Below are 20390 nucleotides of genomic sequence, written 5' to 3' on the forward strand. Positions count from 1 at the left end.
TACAGACTGTTGTCAAAATCATCTCTCCCCGTGAGAGATCACAGCTCACGATACGACGCTCTTCTCACAAAGATGCTATAACGATAATTATTTAACAGCAACTTAAGTAATTAGGGACGTAACAGGAACATTAATGTGGACGTTCGCGTGGCTCGCGCTGACAGCCCATAAACAAGTGTGTCCTAATGTTGCACTGGGAAAAATAAAGCAGTAAATCAAAATACAGAGTGGGTGTGTGAGACAGCACCTGGGAAAGCGTCCCTTTTTTTATTGTGCCCTCTCTGTGTCATGCCCACACAGTCTCCTCCTACTCTGCCCGTGCTGGGGAAGGAGGGAGAGGCAGCGTTGCCGTGGGTGGGCAGTGCCTCTCTCCGCACACGCCTTGCAGCAGCAGCAGCAAACAGACGGGCGGGGCCCAGCGGCGGCGGCGGCAGCAGCAGCAGGCCGCAATCTCATTGTGTGTGTGTGTCAGGGCTTCCTCCACCCAGCGTCCAGGCGGGAGCGTCCCCGCCCTCCTTCGCTATCTGAAGCCAGCATACAGGCAGCTGCCCGCGAGGAGACAGGGGGCCAGCTGAGGAAGCTGAAGACGCGGCTGAGAAGAAGAAGAGCCTACGAGGGAGGAGGAGGGGGAGCAGCAGCATGGCGGGGCGGCTGGAGCAGGGCAGCTCCCGCCACGGCCACGCAGCCACCAACCTCCTGCTGCTGGGCGCCCTCCAGCTCCTGCACGGGCTCCGACAAACCGGGGCGCAGCAGCAAGGTCAGAGCGCGGGGACAGGGGCGGGAACGCTGTCACTGTGCATGAAGCAACTACAGAGACTGGCTCAACAAAGAGCTTGTTGCCATCCGAGACCGTGCAGGGGTTACGGGGCCCAAAAGTCCGGGAGGGAAGTGAGTGGTATACAGGAATTTGGGGGGTGAGGAATATGCAGCTTTTTTACTCTCGTGGCAGCGGTGCATGCGGAGAGTTGTTGAAGGGAGAGGAGCGCCGCTGTTTTATATGTATGTGAGTGGGTGTGCGCTGGAGTGAAGCTAAAACAACACAGTGAGCTAGGGCACCCACGGATTCCATGGCAGACAACGTCCGCGTGCGCGTGTTTTCCAGCCCATGTGCTTCTTCTGGGCACCCCGTGTGCGCCTGCGTTCTTTGGAGAAGGCAGGAGGCAGAGACAATGGGTGCCCGCCTTTAGGCATTGTTCTACCCCTACTCAGTGTGTCCAACTGCGCACGTTATTGTGCCCCTTTCATAAGGTGTCTAGCACCCCCATTGTCCTTCCTCCGTGTACATGGTGTCCGATTATCTGTGGCATATTCAGTGCTCCTTGCACCATTTTTAAATCTCTGTTTGGAGTGTGCACTACCAGGTTACTTGGTATTAGCTATTTTTTCAGGGTTCAAAGCTGCAAGAAGTCCGGTTACACGTGTTTTTAATGGCTCTTCCTGTGATGTTTTCTAGTGCATATTTTTTGTTACTATTGATGAGCAGGGTGTCCGGGTACCAGCGTTACACCCTACATTGTTTTACTGTAATTTTATACCAACTGTCATTGATGTAGCTACCTCGCATCTCATCATCCACTTTTGCAAAGCACTTAGCCGCCTGTGTCACGTTGTCTTCACCTGTTTGTGTCGTGTTTCCACCTCGCGCAGGACTCGCAGTTGCTTGCTTTGCATTGCCACATGTGAAGTGCCATTTTGCCTGCTTTGTTTTGACTCACTGTAAAGTGACTTCATTACATTCCATCTTGGTACACAGTGACCAGACCCCTCTGTAGTTATTTCGTATGCAGGTGCAGATACCTCTCCACAGTACTTCCTCCTGGTGGTGGAAGCCCTTTTATCTTCGTTATATTGACCAGTATCTGTATTTCTTTTTTTGTGAGGCCTAGCAGTAATCAAGAACTTCTGATTTTAATATTGTTATAATGTACTCGGGCAGCTTCAGCTAGGCGGAAGTTGTGGGTTTCATTACTACAAATAAATGTATATTCTTGCAGTCAGCCGTCTTCGCCTATTGGTCTGCCCACTAGTGCATATAGCTTGGGGCAAAAGGCAGCATTCTGCTTCTTCACAAATAACACTCCCACACATAAAGAAACTTGTTTCAGTGCCAGGAACTACTATAGCGATATGTGCTTTTTGAGGTTTTAGCTAGTTTTTAATTTATGTTGATGATGGCCTGGCAGCTGCCGCACTAATAGAGTTTTACATAAAACAGTGAAATAACCTAAGCATTGACAAACTGAAATAGCTTGCAGCCAACGCCAGCCCTATAGGCCTTGCCAATGCTTGTCTGTTTATGTAGTGTGCTTAACCGCTAGCTCTGTATTCGCTACACAGGGTACTTTTTTGCTTGCTTAGTCAAGTTACATTAGTGTACCAATACCTTCTCTTACATGCTGCTGTTTGCAAGCTTTAAGGGGGCTGTAAACACAAAACGTTCCTTTCACACACAGAAGAAACACCATACATACAGTGGAGTAAACTTAGCACACATATATAAATTAGTACCATTTTGTTTTAGGTGGGAGCTATTACATCCCAATCATTCTTCATATAATATGAACATTCTTAATAAATTCTAGTTTAATTTTTTATCATGGTTGGTTTTATTCATTCTCGCTTACTCTATACAGTTATAAAAACTGGGCCCATCTGATATCAGAATCCTACACTGGTGTTTCACTTTGACGACAAGATCAACAGTAATTCATTTCTAAAGGTGTATGTATAGAGACAAGTGACGTTCATAGTTAGCTAATAATCTCCTTACTGTGGTCTTTGATTCAGCATCATCTCAACTTCAAGACATATGCCTTCCGTTCCAAATTTAAGACATCCTGTATTTCTAGAGTCAGACGTTCATAGTCTCCAATTCAAAGCACCAATCCTCCATTTCAAGTTTTAATCATAGAGTATATATTGTATTGTATTGTAATCGTATTTATATAGCGCTTACTACCCCTGACGAGGCGTCGAAGCACTTTTCGATGAGTAGCACCCTACTCCGGAACCCAACAAGAATTAGTGATGGATTAGTATCATTTAATAATGAGTACAGTTTTAGTATTATTATGAGTTAATTTGAGCCGCGGATATGAGAGTTTGTTAGTTAGATTGACTGGAGTAATGGAGGGGTGGAAGAGGAAAGAAATCCAGAAGTGTTAATTGGAAGTATATCCTTCATTTACTCAATCCAAAGGCTTGGGATGAATAAAGGGGGGCGGAGGGGGGAAGAGTATGTGGAAGGGTTAGGGAGAGCATAGTAGCAGGGTGAGATGAATGCAGGAGAATTTAGTAGGGTTGTGTGGGAGGTCACAGAGGTAGAGTGAGGTTTGGTGAGTTAGATGTGGAGGTAGAGGGAAGAGTTTAGGCAGAGATATTTAGGAGATGAAAGTGGTTGAAGGGATTTGGGATGAGTCAGAGTGAGAATGGAGGATAGTTTGATAGAGACATGACATAAGAGTGATGAAAAATGAGAGCAGAAATTCATAGATATCTAGTATAACAACCCAAAAACCAGGAGCCATGCAATGATCCACAAACATGCCAAGCACAGAAACAACATATACACATACATACACATATATAGATATATATATATATATATTTATACACACACACATGAATACACACACATATGCACATACAATACATAGTTAGAATCATGGGTAAAAAATACTTAGTCAGGTTTAAAAGAGTGTGTGTGTATTTTATTGTTATGACAGTAGCAATACATATTTTCCAAAGAAAACTATAAATAAATAGAAATATACATATAATCTGAAAAAATATTTATCCGCATATGCAGTTCATAGTTGTTTGAAAAAGGTGGTTATGAAGGAAAGAGCCAACTCTTGAGTAGTTTTCTGAAAACAAGAAAGTTATCTGTGGCTCTTATAGTTGGGGGTAATGAATTCCAAATTTTGGCTGCTTGGACGGAGAAGGATGTACCACCTACAGTCTTTTTCTTGTATGGTGGTGTTCTAAGGCGGGGTGCCAGTCTTGAGCGGAGTGTTCTTTGTTGGATGTATTTGGTAATTTTCTTTCTGATAAAAAGCGGTCCTGTTCCATGTATAGCTTTGTGGGTGATACAAAGCAGCTTGAAAGTGCATCTTCTGGCAACGGGTAACCAGTGTAGTGCTCTCAAGGCAGGGGAGATGTGGGCTTGCGGCTTTATATGTAGTAGTAGCCTGGCTGCGGAATTCTGGATACGTTGTAGTTTTTTCATAACAGATAGATGAATAGATACATGATCCATGGTAGAGGCTATTGGCATAATCCAGTTTGGATAATACAAGTGAGATAGTAGCTTGCACCTTGTGTGGAAATCCGAGGTGGGGGAAGATGCGTCGTAAAGTCTTTAAGGTGATGAAGCTTGTGCGTGCTAATTTGTCTACTTGGGTATTCATAGTTAGCTTGGAATCCATGGTGATTCCTAGGTTTTTCACTTCCTTGGATAATTGAGGAGGTGGTCCGAGATCTTCAGGCCAGACGCACAGAGGGTCATAATTTTTCCAGTCACCACATATGAGTATTTCTGTTTTGGAGGTATTTAGTTTGAGATGGCTCCAGGTCATCCACTGATCAACGGCTCTGAGGCAACTGAAGATTTGTGAGTTTTCAATGTTTTTGGGGTCTTCTAATTGAAGGAGTATCTGTGTGTCATCTGCATAGTTGTAGCATGTGAGATGGAAATCATTGATCAGTTCTGGTAAAGATATCCTGTAGATGTTAAAAAGCAAAGGTGAGATGATTGACCCTTGGGGGACCCCTGTTTTTGTGAGGTAGGGTTCGGACGAGAAGGGGGGCGAGTGGATGATATTCGCTCTTTTTTGGAGATAGGAAGTAATCCAGTCGAGAGCAATCCCTTGTATGCCGGCTTCGTGGAGTCTTTGAGTTAGGGTGTCATGGTCAACCGTATCAAAGGCAGCTGAGAGGTCCAAGAGAAGTAGTGCAGCAACTCCATTTCAGTCGACTGTGTTTTTAAGATCGTCCCAGATTGCCATGAGTGTCGATTCAGTGCTTCTTCATGGGCGGAATCCAGTTTTGAAGTTTGAAAGTATAGAATTGTCTTCAATGAATTGTGACATCTGGGCGAATGCTGCTCTTTCTATCAATTTGCTCAGGAAAGGTCCATTTGTGATAGGTCTGTAGTTGTTGGGGTCTTGCGGGTCTAGGTTTGTTTTCTTTAATAATGGTCGTATGTATGCCTTTTTCAGGTCTGTAGGAAAAGTTCCTGAAGTTAAAGAGTTGTTGATGATTCTTCTTACAGGTGTGGCAGCAGAAGTAGATAGCAGGATGTTCTTAAAGATTTGTGGTGGGCAAGGGTCAGAAGGGCAACCAGAAGGTCTGCTTGCTTTGACCAAAACCATAAATTCATCCTGGGATATTTGTTTGAAAGACTGTAGAGGTTGGGATGGTTTATTCTTAAAGGGTATTTTAGTAAAGGGGTTGGTGCTGATGTTTTTCTTCTGTTTTAAATAGGAGTCCAATGTGTCTGCCTTGGTTGTGTAGTGAGTTGCCAATTTGTTTGTGAAATCTTGAGTGGTGGGATGACTTCCTTCCATGCATGTGGGTTTTCGAAATTCATTGTGGATTGAGCATTTAGAATTCGGTCTGAGTAGTATCTTTTTTTAGCTTTTTTAATTGATGATTTGTATATCCTGTTAAGTTTGTGTAGCTGCAGTTTGTCTTGACTGTTGTTTGTTTTGAGCCAGGTCCGCTGCAACTTTCTGATTTGTTGCTTTATCTTTTTAAGTTCTGTGTTTCTCCAAGGTGTTGGTTTTCTTTTGTCATGTTTAGTTTTTCTGAGTGGTATTAGGACATCAAAAGCTTCCTGTAGCCACTCATAAAGTTTTGGTACAGATTTGATTGTATCTAGATCTGTGTTTGCTGTTAGTTGTGTTTCTAAGTGATCCAAATTGAGTTTGCTCCATGGTCGATAGGTGTATGTATGTAAGTGGTTGTGGGGTGTGTTGATTTGTGGAGTTGTCTGTCGGAAAGTTATCAGATGGTGGTCTGACCAGGTGGTTGGTGTGATGCTATGAATAGTAACGAGTTCAGGCTTAGCAAAAATGACATCTAGGATGTGACCAGCGATGTGTGTGGGATTGTGTACAATCTGATGTAGGTTCTATATAGACCCCCTAGCAGCAGACTGATTTGTTTTTTATATGCCTTAAAGTCGCAGTAATGATGATTTAAAGACCACAGTGAGGAGATTATTAGTTGTTGTTTTAGGATGAGCACAGTTTCCATGGCTGTCTTTGCAGGCATGTCCTTGTGTAGTATGTCCTATCCACTCAACAGCATAGCGTCTGTTATGGGTTGTAATGCTTGATTTATCTATTTCTCAGACCAGTCAGAATGAGGAGGTAGAGTTATCTGAGTGGCAGGTTGAACAAGCAGTGGAGTTTGAAACTGCAGATCAGCAATTTTTTAGGTTCATTTTAGTTGACTTAACTTTAGTAATGTAGCTTGTTTTTTAGGTCGCGAGCACCAGAGAGCGCAAGGTATTTGGTTGCGAACGGCATACTGTGGGCTTACCAAGAATATGTAGGACTTGCGGCCCACCCAATTCGTTCCATTGGCTGATCTTACTGTCTTTCATTTTCCTGTTTCTTATTTGTGTCCCAACTTATTGATCTTATGATAGGCCCTCCCATGGAGCATTGCCTCTTTACCATCTCTTGGAGTGGGTGACTTCTGTGCTTCCGCTGTTTGCTTTTAGGGAGCTACTTTTCTCTTCTTCGTTAAGCACTCCATGAGAGTGCATGTATTTACCAGCTATTTCTCCTGTGTGCTTTTATCTTCCCTTCATGTTAATCTCTCTTGCCCATGTGCTTCTCTGACCCCCCCCCCCCCCCCGGCACTTGTGTTGCACTCTTTTCTCTTGGTGCTCTTCCACCCCTAAAAGTCCACGTTCCTCCTTTTCACTCCTATGGCCACTCCCTCGGCCCACCTTGTTGCATCTCCCCCACCCCACAGCCCATTCAACCTTTTTATTATTATTATTGTAAAATATATATATATATATATATATATATATATATATATATATTTTTTAGCTCTTTCATGCTGTCATTTCCTTTACGTATCCATCTTGCATTGGTCCCCAAAGATAGCCAGAATCATTCATTTTGTAGGAGCTTGCATGTGTTTTGAATGTATACACACACCTATAAACTGACAGTGGCTGTGCAGCAATTTTTTAAAATCATGCTGCACATGCAATGCTATTCAGCATGGTTCAAAACATTGGTAAAACCAGTAGGACCTATTAGCTTTGGCAGTGCTTTTTTTACTCTTGGGGATGGTGAGGTTAATGTAGCATGCTGATCTACGGTTGATGTTTATACCTCCTTTGAAAGCGTTGGATTGGTAGATTCATTCATAGAGATTTCAATGGTTCACTTAAGTGTGTGGTAGTTCATGTGTCAGAGAATATGCTGGTGGCTTGGAGAAGAAATCACCCATGTAGGTGAGATGTGTGAATGGCAAGAAAGCGGAGGTCTGGGGCTTGACTGAAGGAGAGTGGATAATCAGTGTGGGAAGAGGAGTGTTGAGGGTTGGGTAGACAGTGATATATGGAGCTTTTCTTGGATTCTTGTGTTCCCGATTAGAGCTGAATAGTGTCATAGATTAGCAAAGGCTAATATGTGTGGACTGCAGTATGATCTTCTCGCTGTCATGTATGATGATGTGCAATTTACAAGATTCTGTTAGTTTCCAGAGACTGAGATTGTCTTTTCATATGTGATGTTGAAACATATGTTTACTTTCAAGAGTTCACAAAAAGCTGCGTTCAATGCCTCAATGTTTTCAGGGAATAAGTAGTTATTTTTTTTATGGAGATTGCAAACTGTAATACTTGTTTCCTGCAAGGCATAATGCGCATGCTCATGGGAAAGATAATTTCCAGGGTATTAAAGTCAGTATTGTCATGCAGTTTTTGGATCTGATCACTTTTTAGGGCCAAGCGCATAAGCACTCAGTCCCTGTTGTAATCTCTTTTTGCGATTTTAATAATGTCACAGCTGTCACTTTCATTGGTTCGTAGGCTTGCCTTTTTAAAATCCACTTGATTTAATTAGTGAAAGGCATGCATACGTCATGCCTTTTCCGGTGTTTAGCCCTCCTCGAGCGCACCAGCCAACTACTGAAAACATACAAGACTCCATGTTTTCAGCCTTGTTTCTGCACTACTTTATCTTTTTATTTTCCATGCAGCACGATCGTGCTGGGTTTCACATAGCTCAAACGTGCTCTTTTTTTTTGGTTGTCAATTTCAGCACGATCGTGCTGGGTTTTACATATCACAATCGCGCTCATTCTTTTCCTTTCATTTTATGTGGCAAGAAAAGTCCGGTTGGGAGTTTACAACGCTAATAGCGCTAACTCGAGCAAATGCGAGACCACTTGCATGCAAATGCTTGATTTGTGATTGCCATGTTGCTCGCGGTTGGGCATACAAGTTTGCCAATATGCCTGTCTTTGACTTAGTGTAGCATTCTGCTACATTTTGAGTAGGATTGCACTAAAGAAATACCACATACATACATGAGAGAGAAACCTTAGGCTGCAAGTATATGTTAGTGGTGTTGGGTGACCCTATTCAAAAAGTTTTTCTCTTTGCAAGTGTCTTTTGTTTCAAAATCATGTTACTCTTGACCAGACCAGTGTCTTTTAATCCTCCCTGAAACTATGTTGTAAAGAGTGTCCTGTGGAGTTGGCTAACTTGCTTTGCAGTGTGGGTAAATCAAATTTAAGGACGCGCTATGGCAAAGCCAGGACTAATGCTCCTTATTTTTTTTTTTTTTTTTTTTTTTTTTAAAAATTCAAAGTACTTCAGCACTGGATGCATTATTCCTTTTTTTTGCCATGCTGTATAGCAGCAATGCTGTATAGCAGCGATGCTGCTATACAGCATGGCTGCAAATCAGTGCCAAAGGCAGCAGTGCCCATGGTGTACAGCATGAACAAAAGGCCATGGCAGAGTCAAGTCACAAAGGCGTGACCTAGTGCTTTGCCAATGTTTGTTAGGTCTTGGCCAAACACCCCTATAATTCTGAGTAAATCAGTTAATCTCCCAATGCGTGAAAAAAAAATATTTGGCAAAAAATCATATGACATAATAAAAGCAATTGTGTCCATGTCTTAGTGAAAATGCATCTGAAAGCAGATAACATCTACTGTCACAATAAAAGCAGATAACATCTGTTTTCACAATAAACATCCATTTCAAAGGAGTAAACTAGCTGCTTTGAATTGTGTGTGGCACAGTAAAACATAGCTATAAATGGCAAGAGGTTCAACAAGAACTACAGGGAAGAAGAAAAATATAGAAGGAGTATCCCAATCACAGTGCTGTCAAAAAAAGGACAGCAATCAAGCTGAAGCAATCAGTACTTGGTCCATGCTTTAGTCGAAAGAAGAGGAAGTCAAGCCAGCACACGCTGGCCATTTAGAAAGAAGCAAATAACAGGGACAACGAAGCCAACAAGTGTTTACCAGTGGGTGGGCTGCAAATCCTTTGTTATATACAATAACTTTTGCAAGCAAGAGTGCATGCACTGTTGCCGGCAAGACCTATACAACAGAGATCACTAGAATCATGGCAGAGATAAAACAATAATGAGACAGTGCTAAGATTGAAATCAACGATGGTGAAGATGGAAAGTAAAATTCTGATAGCTGAAGCCTAGTATAAGCGCAACATTTATTACACTAGGCTATTTAAAACTATATGAGAGTAACAAAGATGGGAGCTTCAAAATTCTCAAATATGGTACACATGCAAGATCTCTAAACATCATACAAAACTGACTTAGGTGGTTCCTGCTTTCAAGACTGTAGATACTTCCTGTAAGAGTTGTACAATGCCACTGGCTAAAAGATACCAAAGAGCAACCTATTTGAGTGAAGTCTGGCATATCAACAACACCGATTGCAAGGGCACAAACGGTGAATAATGGTGGCCTCTGGAAAAGACTAAAACTCTCCAAGGGAACAAAAAAAATCATCCTTAAAAGGCTTCTGATTTGCAGCTAGTCGGTTAGCACATGATTTATGTTTGCTAGTTCAGTTATATTGCTGTGTATATGTAAGACAAGTATAAGCCATTTAGGCATTTCCTTATTTTATTTGATGCATTAACACTCCATTGTACTTGTCAATCCCCACGTTGGTGTAATTCACTGCTTCTTATTAAAAAATCGAAATCCAAATTCATTGAGTAAGTGACTTAATTATTGCTCCAATTTTAAGCTCGCAGGGCTTTAGAGGCACAAGTTCCTTTCGGCCGAGATGTGAACTTTATCTTGTTTTATTTGAAAATAATGAAAGCATTGTCCTCATAAACATGTCAACACGTTTTGGCATTTTCTAGCCTTATTTAAGGCTTCATCAGGCCTGTCCCAGCTACCCTTTATGTTTTGTGGCCTTTCCAGTGTCGAACAGGCATTCATATTATTAACAAATATATATATATATTTTTCTCTGGTATCTAGTGTGCCGGGTTAAACAAAAAAACTCTTGTTTGTCTCTATAGTGCACAGGGAATCACATGCAATGTTTTTTTTTTTTTTGTAAGCTGCAGGTTCTGCTTGTACAATGCGCTCCCACTGCGTATGTGAATTGTGTGGCACCATAAGTAAACTCCAATAGTTAGTTTCTCAACAGACTTGGGGTGCCTCCAGAGGGCAAACAAACACATATCCCGAAGGTGTTTTGTGCATGATTTCCACTCCCATTGGAACTCAGTGGTAGCTACTGGGCAGAAGGACAAAGCATTTTTTTAAGATTAGCAAATTTACTTATCTCTGAACCAGTTCAACAGACTGGACAACTAAGCCACATCATGCAAATATTAAGGACAGTGTTTGTGTCTTAAAGTTAAGGTTGGTGTGTTTTTCTTTTCTTAAAAGCATTAAAATATATTGTGAGTCCCGAGAGATGCCAACATTAACCAGACTCATTGAGACTAATACAGCAAATTAGTGTAGGTTGGTCGATGCATTCATTTTTTTTATCATAACATTTGTACAGTTCCTTTCTGCCCCATAGAGCTGTTCATGGTGGTTAGTAAGTAGCTGCTCTGCTTGTTGTGCATAGCTGAAGTATTGGTTGAGGCATGACCTAGGGGAAATATTTTTATGCGATGCGTGATGCTAGGAGCTTCACTCAAACTTGTCACAGTTGCAGACAGCAGTGTCTTAAGTATGAGGTCAGATGCGGAAAGAGTGGGAGAGAGATAATTGCAGATTACTTACACAAACCTAGTTCAATTTTATCTTGAAGACAAATGAAGTAATATTCAGGTCTTCACTGCTTTCATGAATTGTAGGTAACATCTAGTGATATATATTTTCTGTTGAGCTTATCCCAGAGTCTTTTGTCTACAAAGACAAGCTCCCACCAATGCAGGATTTTTAAAGGAAGGAATTCATGTGGAGAGAAGCCAGTTTTCCTCTGACCACACAATCTGAATTTTGATTGCTAGATAATAGGTCCTTTGATTTAGCTTTGGGGCTGATAGAAGGTCATACATGTTGTCTGTTTAGGTTTAGTATTTGATGGCTGCGGTAGTCTTGATTCCAGTTGGCATGATCAAAACATGATTGGGTGGCACACATAGAGCTAGGGTGTTGTTTAGGTGACACATGAACGAGTTCTGATTAGTAAGGTTTTGAATTTTGACCTGGAGGATTATTATGCATCATGAATATAGTGTGATAAAATAGATGGCTAATGTGTTAAGGAAACATAAAACCCTTAAGCACAATTCTGACTTAGCAGTTGGGGAAAATATACTGGAGCGTTCAGATAACAATAATACCTCCCAATTCATTGCAATACAAATAAATTGATATCTCAAATATCTTTGGTGAAATTTAAGATTGGAAATAAGAACTTCAGTAACATAGCAAATCTCTGTGCCATTGTGGCAGATGTCAGTGCCTGAATTTTGGGAGACACCATTTACATACCTTAAAGTGAACCAAAATAATTAAAGGTCCAAATTGCAAATTTTGTTTGCACATCTATGTGTAGCTTAAAAATATTTGAGGGCCAAAAATGTCTCGATCCTTATTGAATTCACTTGGTAAACATTTCTGTGCACAGGTTGGATGTTCATTTGTTTTCTTATTGAACACATGAAACTAACAATGTAATAAGGTACAGATAGCCAAAAGTCATATATTCCAAAATTGGTGTTAAAGTAGACAGTGTAAAGCAGCATTTTAGTGTGTGCTGAATAGAGCTCAACTCCTCATGCATAAATCTTCAGAATGTTAATGGAACAAGTGTGTCAAGCCCATTAGGGGGTCGGTGATCCCGCACAAAACTGTTCCATTTGACAAGACAGTTGTGCCGCTACTAATTAGACTATTCTGCATTCACTCACATAGAGGTACGGTGGCAATAGTCAAGTAGTATATAAGAGGCCCACTCCAAACCTCATAATCCACATTCAGAGCGTTTCTGATTGGATCAAGCCAGAAAGCATATTAATTTTATCATTGCATCAAAGGCTGGTGGGTTATCAAACCTACAACTCCTTTCCCAAGGATAGCAATTTTCTTCTAATCTTTTGCATTTCCTGCTTCCTCAAGTGTGTAACTTTACTGAGCAATATAAAGCATTTGTATTGCCTCGTCACGGATCAAGACAGTATTCCACATGCTGGGGCTCTGCATTTTATCTCCCTCTTGTTAATCTAAACTACACCAGTGAGCTATCTTCACCTATTGCCATTGTTTGAGGACCTCTTGTGGCTAGCATCAGAACTTTTGATGCCTATGAAACATCATGCTGTTGAAACTGAAGGAACAATATTTTCTTGTCCTTCCCCGTCTCAAAAAGCTTAGATACCAAATCCAAAGACAAGAGTTAGTATCCCTAGCCCTTTTTTAATTTCTCAACTGCGAATTTTAATTGTTTCAACAAATTTGTCATGCAAGTCTGAAACTCTTTAGCTGTGTTTATCACGATTAGATAATCTAGGAGTGATTTTACTTGAAAAACGTTAAATTCCTTTTTGAGCATCCTCAATAGGGTGTAACTCCGAAGACTTGTGTCAAAGACTTTTTTCATCAAAAATATAATCATACTCTTGAACCAGCATGAACAGGCTACTGGTTTGACACTAACATCCTTTTGACCCTAATCTTGTCACCGGGTTTCAGCGCAGAGATTTAAACATTTTAACATTATGCCATTGATAATAAACATATGCATTTTACATCTCTATTTTGTTATCATGTGGCCTATTCAGTACTGATGCCTGTAATTAAGCCAGATCTAAATCAAATTGTTGGTGTTAGCATGAGAGCAGGTTAATTATTCTGGAATCTTGGGCACACCCTGTTAGCAATACAATTATTATTAAGGTCCTGTATTGGGGAATTTTGCAGTTTAATTTCACTCTTCCTTCCCAAATCTTGTGGCTGTTTAACTCAGAGCAGTGGCTGTGTTGTGCACTGTTGTTAGTTTTCCAATTCTAGTACTTACCATGTTATAATTGCTTTCCACAGAGGGGGTTCCGGCTTTTAAAGTTCATGTTATCTGTAGTTCCTTGGTTTCAGTCCGGAAGGCCTCTCACCGTGGTAATTGGATACTGGCATTCAGAGCAATGTCAGTGTTTTGTCAATACTAATTGCCTCTGGGTGGTATTAGGATACATAATTACCAGCTGTCCTTCTTGGAGTTGCTCTAATCCTTGCCAATCGTCACATTTCTGCGACCTTGTACTCTTAAAGGTACATGTCCAGAAGTATTGACCACATGTACCTTGACCAGCCTTCAAATGAAGGGAGTGCATGGGACCCTACCACTGATGAGATATTTACTCCTTAGTTCAGTTTCACTCCAGCCTCCTTTGGCTTCTCTGACCTATACTCTTTTGTGCTACTTCTAAACAAGGCGGAACCAGAGATTCCAGTTCATCTTGGTACTCTCCAGGACCAGTTCATTGGTCTCATGTTCACTCTTGTTTCCCACGCAGAGTACTTGTTTGGTGATGTGAATCTAATCTACCTTGGTCCTTGAAATCCTGGTGTCGTGATTCATGGATTGGGACTACATTTCTATCAATATCAAGTAATTAGGCTGCTTTTTTAATTGGACTTCGCTGTTTGAGGAGATGCAGACTTTTTCCTCCTAGTTTTTTAGTGTCTATTGCTCTGAAAGCTCGCTTTTTGTTTACGTATTTTTTGTTATATATGTATTTAATTTACAGCGTTTGGGTTCTTTTATTGCACAAAATACCCATCTTTCACAGAGAACTGTGAATTCTGGTAAATATTTCGTGATTACCTGTAAGCTGTGGGTGTCCTCCATCATGGCATTTTCCAAACACCCTGTTTTTTTTGTTGTTTTTTTTTGGTGTCCGTGCAACTGGAATTATACAGAAATGTTCTCTTAATTATGTGGCTAAGTTATGTGACATAAAAATATGCAGCACATTCTCAGGCGTATTCTTTTCATCAGTTTGAGCTAACAACTTGTTTGAAATAAGCAAATTATGACATATGATGAAGTAAATCCATAATTATGTGGCTTTCACCATTGCAATGTGCTGTTGATGTAAAGTGCTTACATTGGCCTCTTGGGGTTCTGGTGACACTTACAAACCACTTGGCCATCAACCTTACCAGTCTTTACTACTAGTCGCTATGAACCAATTATTGACTTTCATCTAGTCAAAGTACATGTATCCAAAGATCCTCCAGTGTATCATGTTCTTTGGCCTTATGAATTTGACACCATAGTTGAGCAACTGCTCCAACGTTTGCTTTTCGTAACTAGATTTAGTTGTCCTAAACAGTTAAATGACCCCTGTTTAAATCTCCTTTGGCTCTTAATTATAATATGCTATTCACGTGTGATAAAACTAATTAGCAAAGTCCAAATGCCAGGTAATGTCTTCAACAGGTCGTGATAGCATATCTTTAAACACTTTTTGCAACAATGTTTTCAAAGTTGCGGGTACACAATCCTTTCCTTTGATTAATGGAAAACTGAAATGTTCCACTGATTGAGAGACTGTTTCAGGGTGACAGGTTATTAGAATTGGAAACCAGAGGACTACTGTTTTCTGCTATTATTGTAGAGTTGTAATGACATCTTCAGACATAAAGAGATGTGTTGTCTGCATTTTGCTTCCCACATTTGAGCATCACCTGAAAAGTATCCCAGTTCAGTGCGGGCTATTGACTACTTTAATTTCTAATTTACTTCTATATTTGTATACACTTTTTGTGAAGGTCATTTCTTCTTATTTGCAGACACATCCATGCCACCTTTTAGACGGCAGCATGTTTATTTTTTATGACTTTTACACTTTTAATGCCTATTGTGTACGTCTGCAAAAAAGTTAAAAACCTACAGGCTTGCTAACGCCTGCCCTATTAGTTTTGCCATTGCTTGCTTTTCTTGCTGCTATGTGCACATTCGACAAGTAGTAACCACAGAGCTTAGGTAGAGGATGAGAGAGTGTGTAATAAATGTTCTACAGTTACAACATTCATATACGTTTATTTCACCATAACTGGGCAACGTAAAAGATGCATATTTCTTTGTTTTTCTAGTGGTGGATCGATTGCCCAGTGTAGTGGAGTTGTGGCCAGCAGAAGAGGGCGAGGCAATGCTGCCTGCTCAGGTAAGGCCATTTTCCTTCAGTAATTGTACTTTTAGAGGTGGTTTAACAAAAGCTGCATGCATGTATAGTGCAGAGCCCAGAATATCTTTCGACGTTTGCTTATGTTGTTGAGTAGACAGACTGCTGTCTGGCCAAAGGTAGCATGTGTGGATTCTCGGTTTACAGGGGACTAGGGCCAGATTTACTCAGCAGTTTACACCAGTTTCATTGTTTTCCAGTTTTAAGCTGGGTAAGTGGGTCTGATTTAAAAATGGCTTTGCCCACGTTTTAGAAGGTTTTAAGACCCTTTTTCTTAGTTTAGACGACCCTATGACTGTAGGGCTTGATTTACATTAGATGTTGCTTTACTTAAAGACTTAAGCCTGTCTTAGAAAGAAAAACCCTTTGTAAATCATGCCTCCTTATCTGGTTTAAGGCCCTTGTGATAAAGTGGTCTTACATTTAGAAGACTGCTTAGTAAACCAGACCCATGTATTTTAATGCCCCTTAATATTGTCGTCTTTGAATGCTTGAGTGGACACTTGGAGAGTTTGTAGCAGGTAGTGTCATTCCTGTCCCTTTCACAATGATAACCTCTGGAGCAGTAGAGTATCCTCAATGAAGTAGTGTCCGGTAGCAGAGGTTATCAGGCCATCAGTGGTTAGGGTTAGAGTTTTATAGCTGTGCAAGCACCTGATGGAATAATGGTATCCATGAATACTTGTCCCTTGTACTTATTCGTGCAAGATTGTCTTTCGTATACCTGCACCAAATAACGACAGCGACCTTTGCTAAGACCGACATTGGCTCTGAGATGGCTCGCTGGTCTGTGAATTGTATGTTGTCATCTTCTAGTCCCCCTGGTGCTATCAAATGCATAGGAGAATGCTTCCTTCCCAAATATTGCCCAGATGGAACATAGATACTGGATCAGTTGTACAAAATGTAAGGTTTTGCAATTATGTGCTAACGGATGACTGTTGGGTAGTTGTAAAGATTTTGTGTAAAGTGATTGAAGGATTTCAGTATTTTGTCTTGTGGGCCATATATGGCACACTGTTCCTAGTGTCCTTCTGTATAATAAGAGATTTCACAATAAAGTAGCCTCTCGTATATGTCTTAACAGAGAGAAGCATTGTTATGGAAACAGTCTGCTGCTTGGAAAGCAAGTTTAAAATAAAATATAATGTGCTTATTGTGAGAACACTTTGTCTTTTCACTGGTAAGATTTTATTTCCAGTGTTTTCAGAGAACTACATTACTTGGTTGAATTTTTTTATTTTTTTAAAACATCAAATGATTACCACGAGCTGCAAAGGCAGATGTTATCTTGGCTGTACTATTTTGCATGATAACTTGTAAAGGAGGAAGAACGGTTGACCAACCTCATGTAGACGCCCATCACGCTAGCAATGTTGCTTCATGCACAGATTGTAACAGGACATTGCACGTGTGCTGTGTCAAAATACTGCTCTTAAATAATAATGTACTTTGACAACAGTTCATACAGATGCTTTATATTCCAGTACAGACTAGGAGTGAGTTACCCTTTCCTTAGCAGGCCATCAGCCTGCAGCATCATGCTATCTGGCTAGTGTGTGCTATGTCATATAAAATGTGCCCTGTGCCTGCCAGATGCAAAGAACAACAAAGGTCAGACTCCGGTGGTCATACAACAATATGAAATAACAGATTATAGCAATGCAATTGTTGAGGCTAGACAAGGTATCCAGGCATGAGGTTAGAAGTTAGACTTGGTACAGAAATGAGAACCTCTGACCTGCATAGGAATGTTACCACAAGCCCTCTAAAGCCTCTGTGTTGTTCTGTAGTGTTGGAAGGGAATGGTCAACCTGCGATAAGGGTCCTGCTTACGTTCTTGTCGTTATAAGAAGGAATATATTTTTTTTCTTTTTTGGGGTATCTAGAGGATAGCAGTGAGCCATCCTTCTTTGGAACTAAATGGAAAGGTTATAGTAGTGTTCAGTTTGTACCTCGCTGTGAGGTGTAAACATGAAGATGGACAGTCTTTGGGCCTCATTACGACTTTGGCGCTCCTAAAAGCGGAGCGCCAAGGCTGTGGGAAGGACGCCACCTTTATACTGATGCCCCCGAGCATATTACAGTGTTCTTGCCGGGCTGGGTGGCAACATTGTAATGCGACCAGCGGGAACAGTGCTAGGATATTGGCCACGGCTCCTTTAAGGGAGCCAAGGGCAATATCCTAGCACTCCAGCACCCTCAAAACGACAAAGACAGTGCGCATTCTGCTGGTGATGGGCAGGGTCCACTCCATGAAAAGACTGGTGGAAAGTGGGGTTGTAATCTGCCATGCAGTGCTGAGTTCAGTGCCGCCCTGGCTGGTTACAACTCCGACCAACGTCACCCTGTCGGTAACTATGTTCCTTGCGGGAATGGCGGTCTTCTGGCGGGTCTGCCCTCCAGGGTTGTAATTTGGCAGTGTGACCGCCACAGTTTCGGGGTTCTGACCACCACCGCAAGAGCCTCGTAATAAAGCCCTTTGCCAGTTGGTGGCAAATAATATAACAAAATGAGTATTTCACTTTTTTTCGGTGTTTACTGTTCTTTAAGGTGGTCCATCTCCTTGGCTTCTCCTTTGGGCAGGAAGATAAATCCACACCTCTGGAATGGCTATTACAGTGTAGGCTTATGTGTACAAATACCTCCTGTATCTTCTGCTTATCTATTGACTGTTGCCCTTGATTCTTGCCTGATAATACCTTCATTAGGAACTTGCCTAAATCCTGCAATGTTGTTTTCAAAACACTTGTCCCAGTTTGTTTTTCTAATTAAAGTCAAACTGGTTTGACTACTCCTTGCGTTTGTGAACACTTGTGGTTATTGTATTAGTCCTAATAGTGCCTGTGGATTTATTGTATGAGCTTGTATTTAATAACAGTCTTAATTGGTGGCGGTTATAGGATAACATTTAGTGGTTAGTTACTGAACTGAAGGTAGTCCTCATCGCTGTGAATTACTGTGCTTGCATGTTTTAGGTTAAAAAGTATTTTATTGAGCTACTGCACAGTAATGAAGTCCTTATTATACAATACCAATTAATGTGTTGCCCATTCAAGCCATGACACAACTCTGGTGCATACCAAGTCCAGTGGTAAATGTTACAGGACCCCATCTCCAAGTGTAAAGAGAGAGGGGACTTGTTGGTGGAAGTGAGAAGGAGGAACAGAGAAAAAAAAGGACCCATACCGTTACAGCAAGGAAAAGAGCACATTTTTCTTAACTTGCCCGTCTAGGAGCTAGTGAAGTCACATTATCTTGAAACACATTGTTTATGTGACAGAGCCTTCAAGCACCTGGTCTTGTCGCTCTCTACATCTGGACTTTAGGAAACTTAAACCAGCTTTGGTCTGTGTGAATGAGTCTTACCACCTTTGACCACACGAAGTCTGAATAAGGAACTACAAACGTTTATCTTATAATCTTTAAACCACACAAAGTCTGACTAGAAATCATAGAGAAACAGCATCATTAATTGGCGGAAGCACGAAATATTTTTTTTCTTTTTTATTATCTTGTACATCCTATCTCATCCTGTAGGTTGTCCTGCTTATATCCAGGGAAAATTAAATTTTGCAGTGCCTAATTTTCAGGTTTCTTATTTCCCCTGATGCTTGGACTACAGCTTGGCTTCGTAGTGGGCTGCCTAGCTGCACACAGATGTTGGCAGCACAGAAAATCTTGACTCTGTTTGGCTCTTTGGGTCATTTAGAACAGTATATTTTTTGGGAAATGTAGGAGCAACAGCCTGATGTTCTCATCCTCAGTGATAGGTGGACTACCCGTGACATGTATCCTCAATGCCCTCATGGTGTTTTCTAGGTCTTGGTCTCCCTTTGGAGATGCATTCTTCTGTTCACGTTCTTGGCAAGTCTTGCAATCTTGCACTATAAGTTTGGTGTACAAAGTGTAGTGTTTCTACCTTCTGGTCTGTAGAGTATCACAGCAGCCTTTGTGGATAGTTCTTCATTGTGGATATTCATCGATCTGTGTTGATCATCTTAGCAGTTGAGTCTTTTAGTAAATCCATTAATTTGGCACCACTGTCTGTCAGAGGTGCTACCGATTGATGTCCTCTTATTGTAAGAAGCATCTAGTTGACGCTACACATTCTGTTGTCATGGGCCAAAGAATTCTTGACAGGTTTTTGGGAGTTAGTCCCTTGTTTTCCTTTGGCAACATACCAATGGACTAGACTAGGGTTACTCTGACTTACCCCCTGGAGTGGGCACTGGCTTCCTAGCTCCTCCGGTGGATAGGGATGTTCCACCAGCCAGTACAGTCATGATCATGAATTGAGAATGTCAGACCCAACCTCCCTGTTAAGCTATGTTGCTGTGGTCCAGTTTGGTTCACCTGCTTTCCGTACCTTCTATTGCTTTGCCAGACAGTATCGTGAGTAATCCCCATATACACCAGTTCGCCTCGGGGACCACTGATTGTTCTGAGCCTGGCAGGCCTGCATCTCCCACACCTTGTTCTAAAGAGGTCAGCGCTCCTTAGACCTTTCTCAATCATGGATATTTTCTTTTTTTAAAGAAAACTGTCTCAAAAGATGGGAAATGCAACATATATAATTCATCATGATTCTTGGTCCCAACTAAATCTCCAAAAGAAAGTCATTATGTGCATTCCTCACATCCTACTATTCTTTATCACAGCGAGGAATCCAGGACCTGCTTCCTCACAAGTGAATACCTGACAATTTATA

At 41.2% G+C, this 20390-nt stretch overlaps 1 protein-coding gene across 3 annotated transcripts in view; it reads left to right on the top strand.

Annotated features, from left to right (window-relative positions):
* Positions 1 to 360: 360 nt before the first annotated feature.
* Positions 361 to 20390, top strand: part of TMEM131L (transmembrane 131 like) — a 522596-nt gene continuing 502566 nt past the window's right edge. For all 3 annotated transcript variants that reach the window (XM_069242819.1, XM_069242836.1, XM_069242829.1), the window contains exons 1-2: positions 361 to 757; positions 15591 to 15661. In XM_069242819.1, coding sequence (XP_069098920.1) covers positions 640 to 757; positions 15591 to 15661 — 189 coding nt within the window. In that variant the 5' untranslated portion in view covers positions 361 to 639. The remainder of the gene's footprint in view (positions 758 to 15590; positions 15662 to 20390) is intronic.

This window comes from Pleurodeles waltl, chromosome 1_2 (assembly GCF_031143425.1).
Source record: "Pleurodeles waltl isolate 20211129_DDA chromosome 1_2, aPleWal1.hap1.20221129, whole genome shotgun sequence".
NCBI classification, from domain to species: domain Eukaryota; kingdom Metazoa; phylum Chordata; class Amphibia; order Caudata; family Salamandridae; genus Pleurodeles; species Pleurodeles waltl.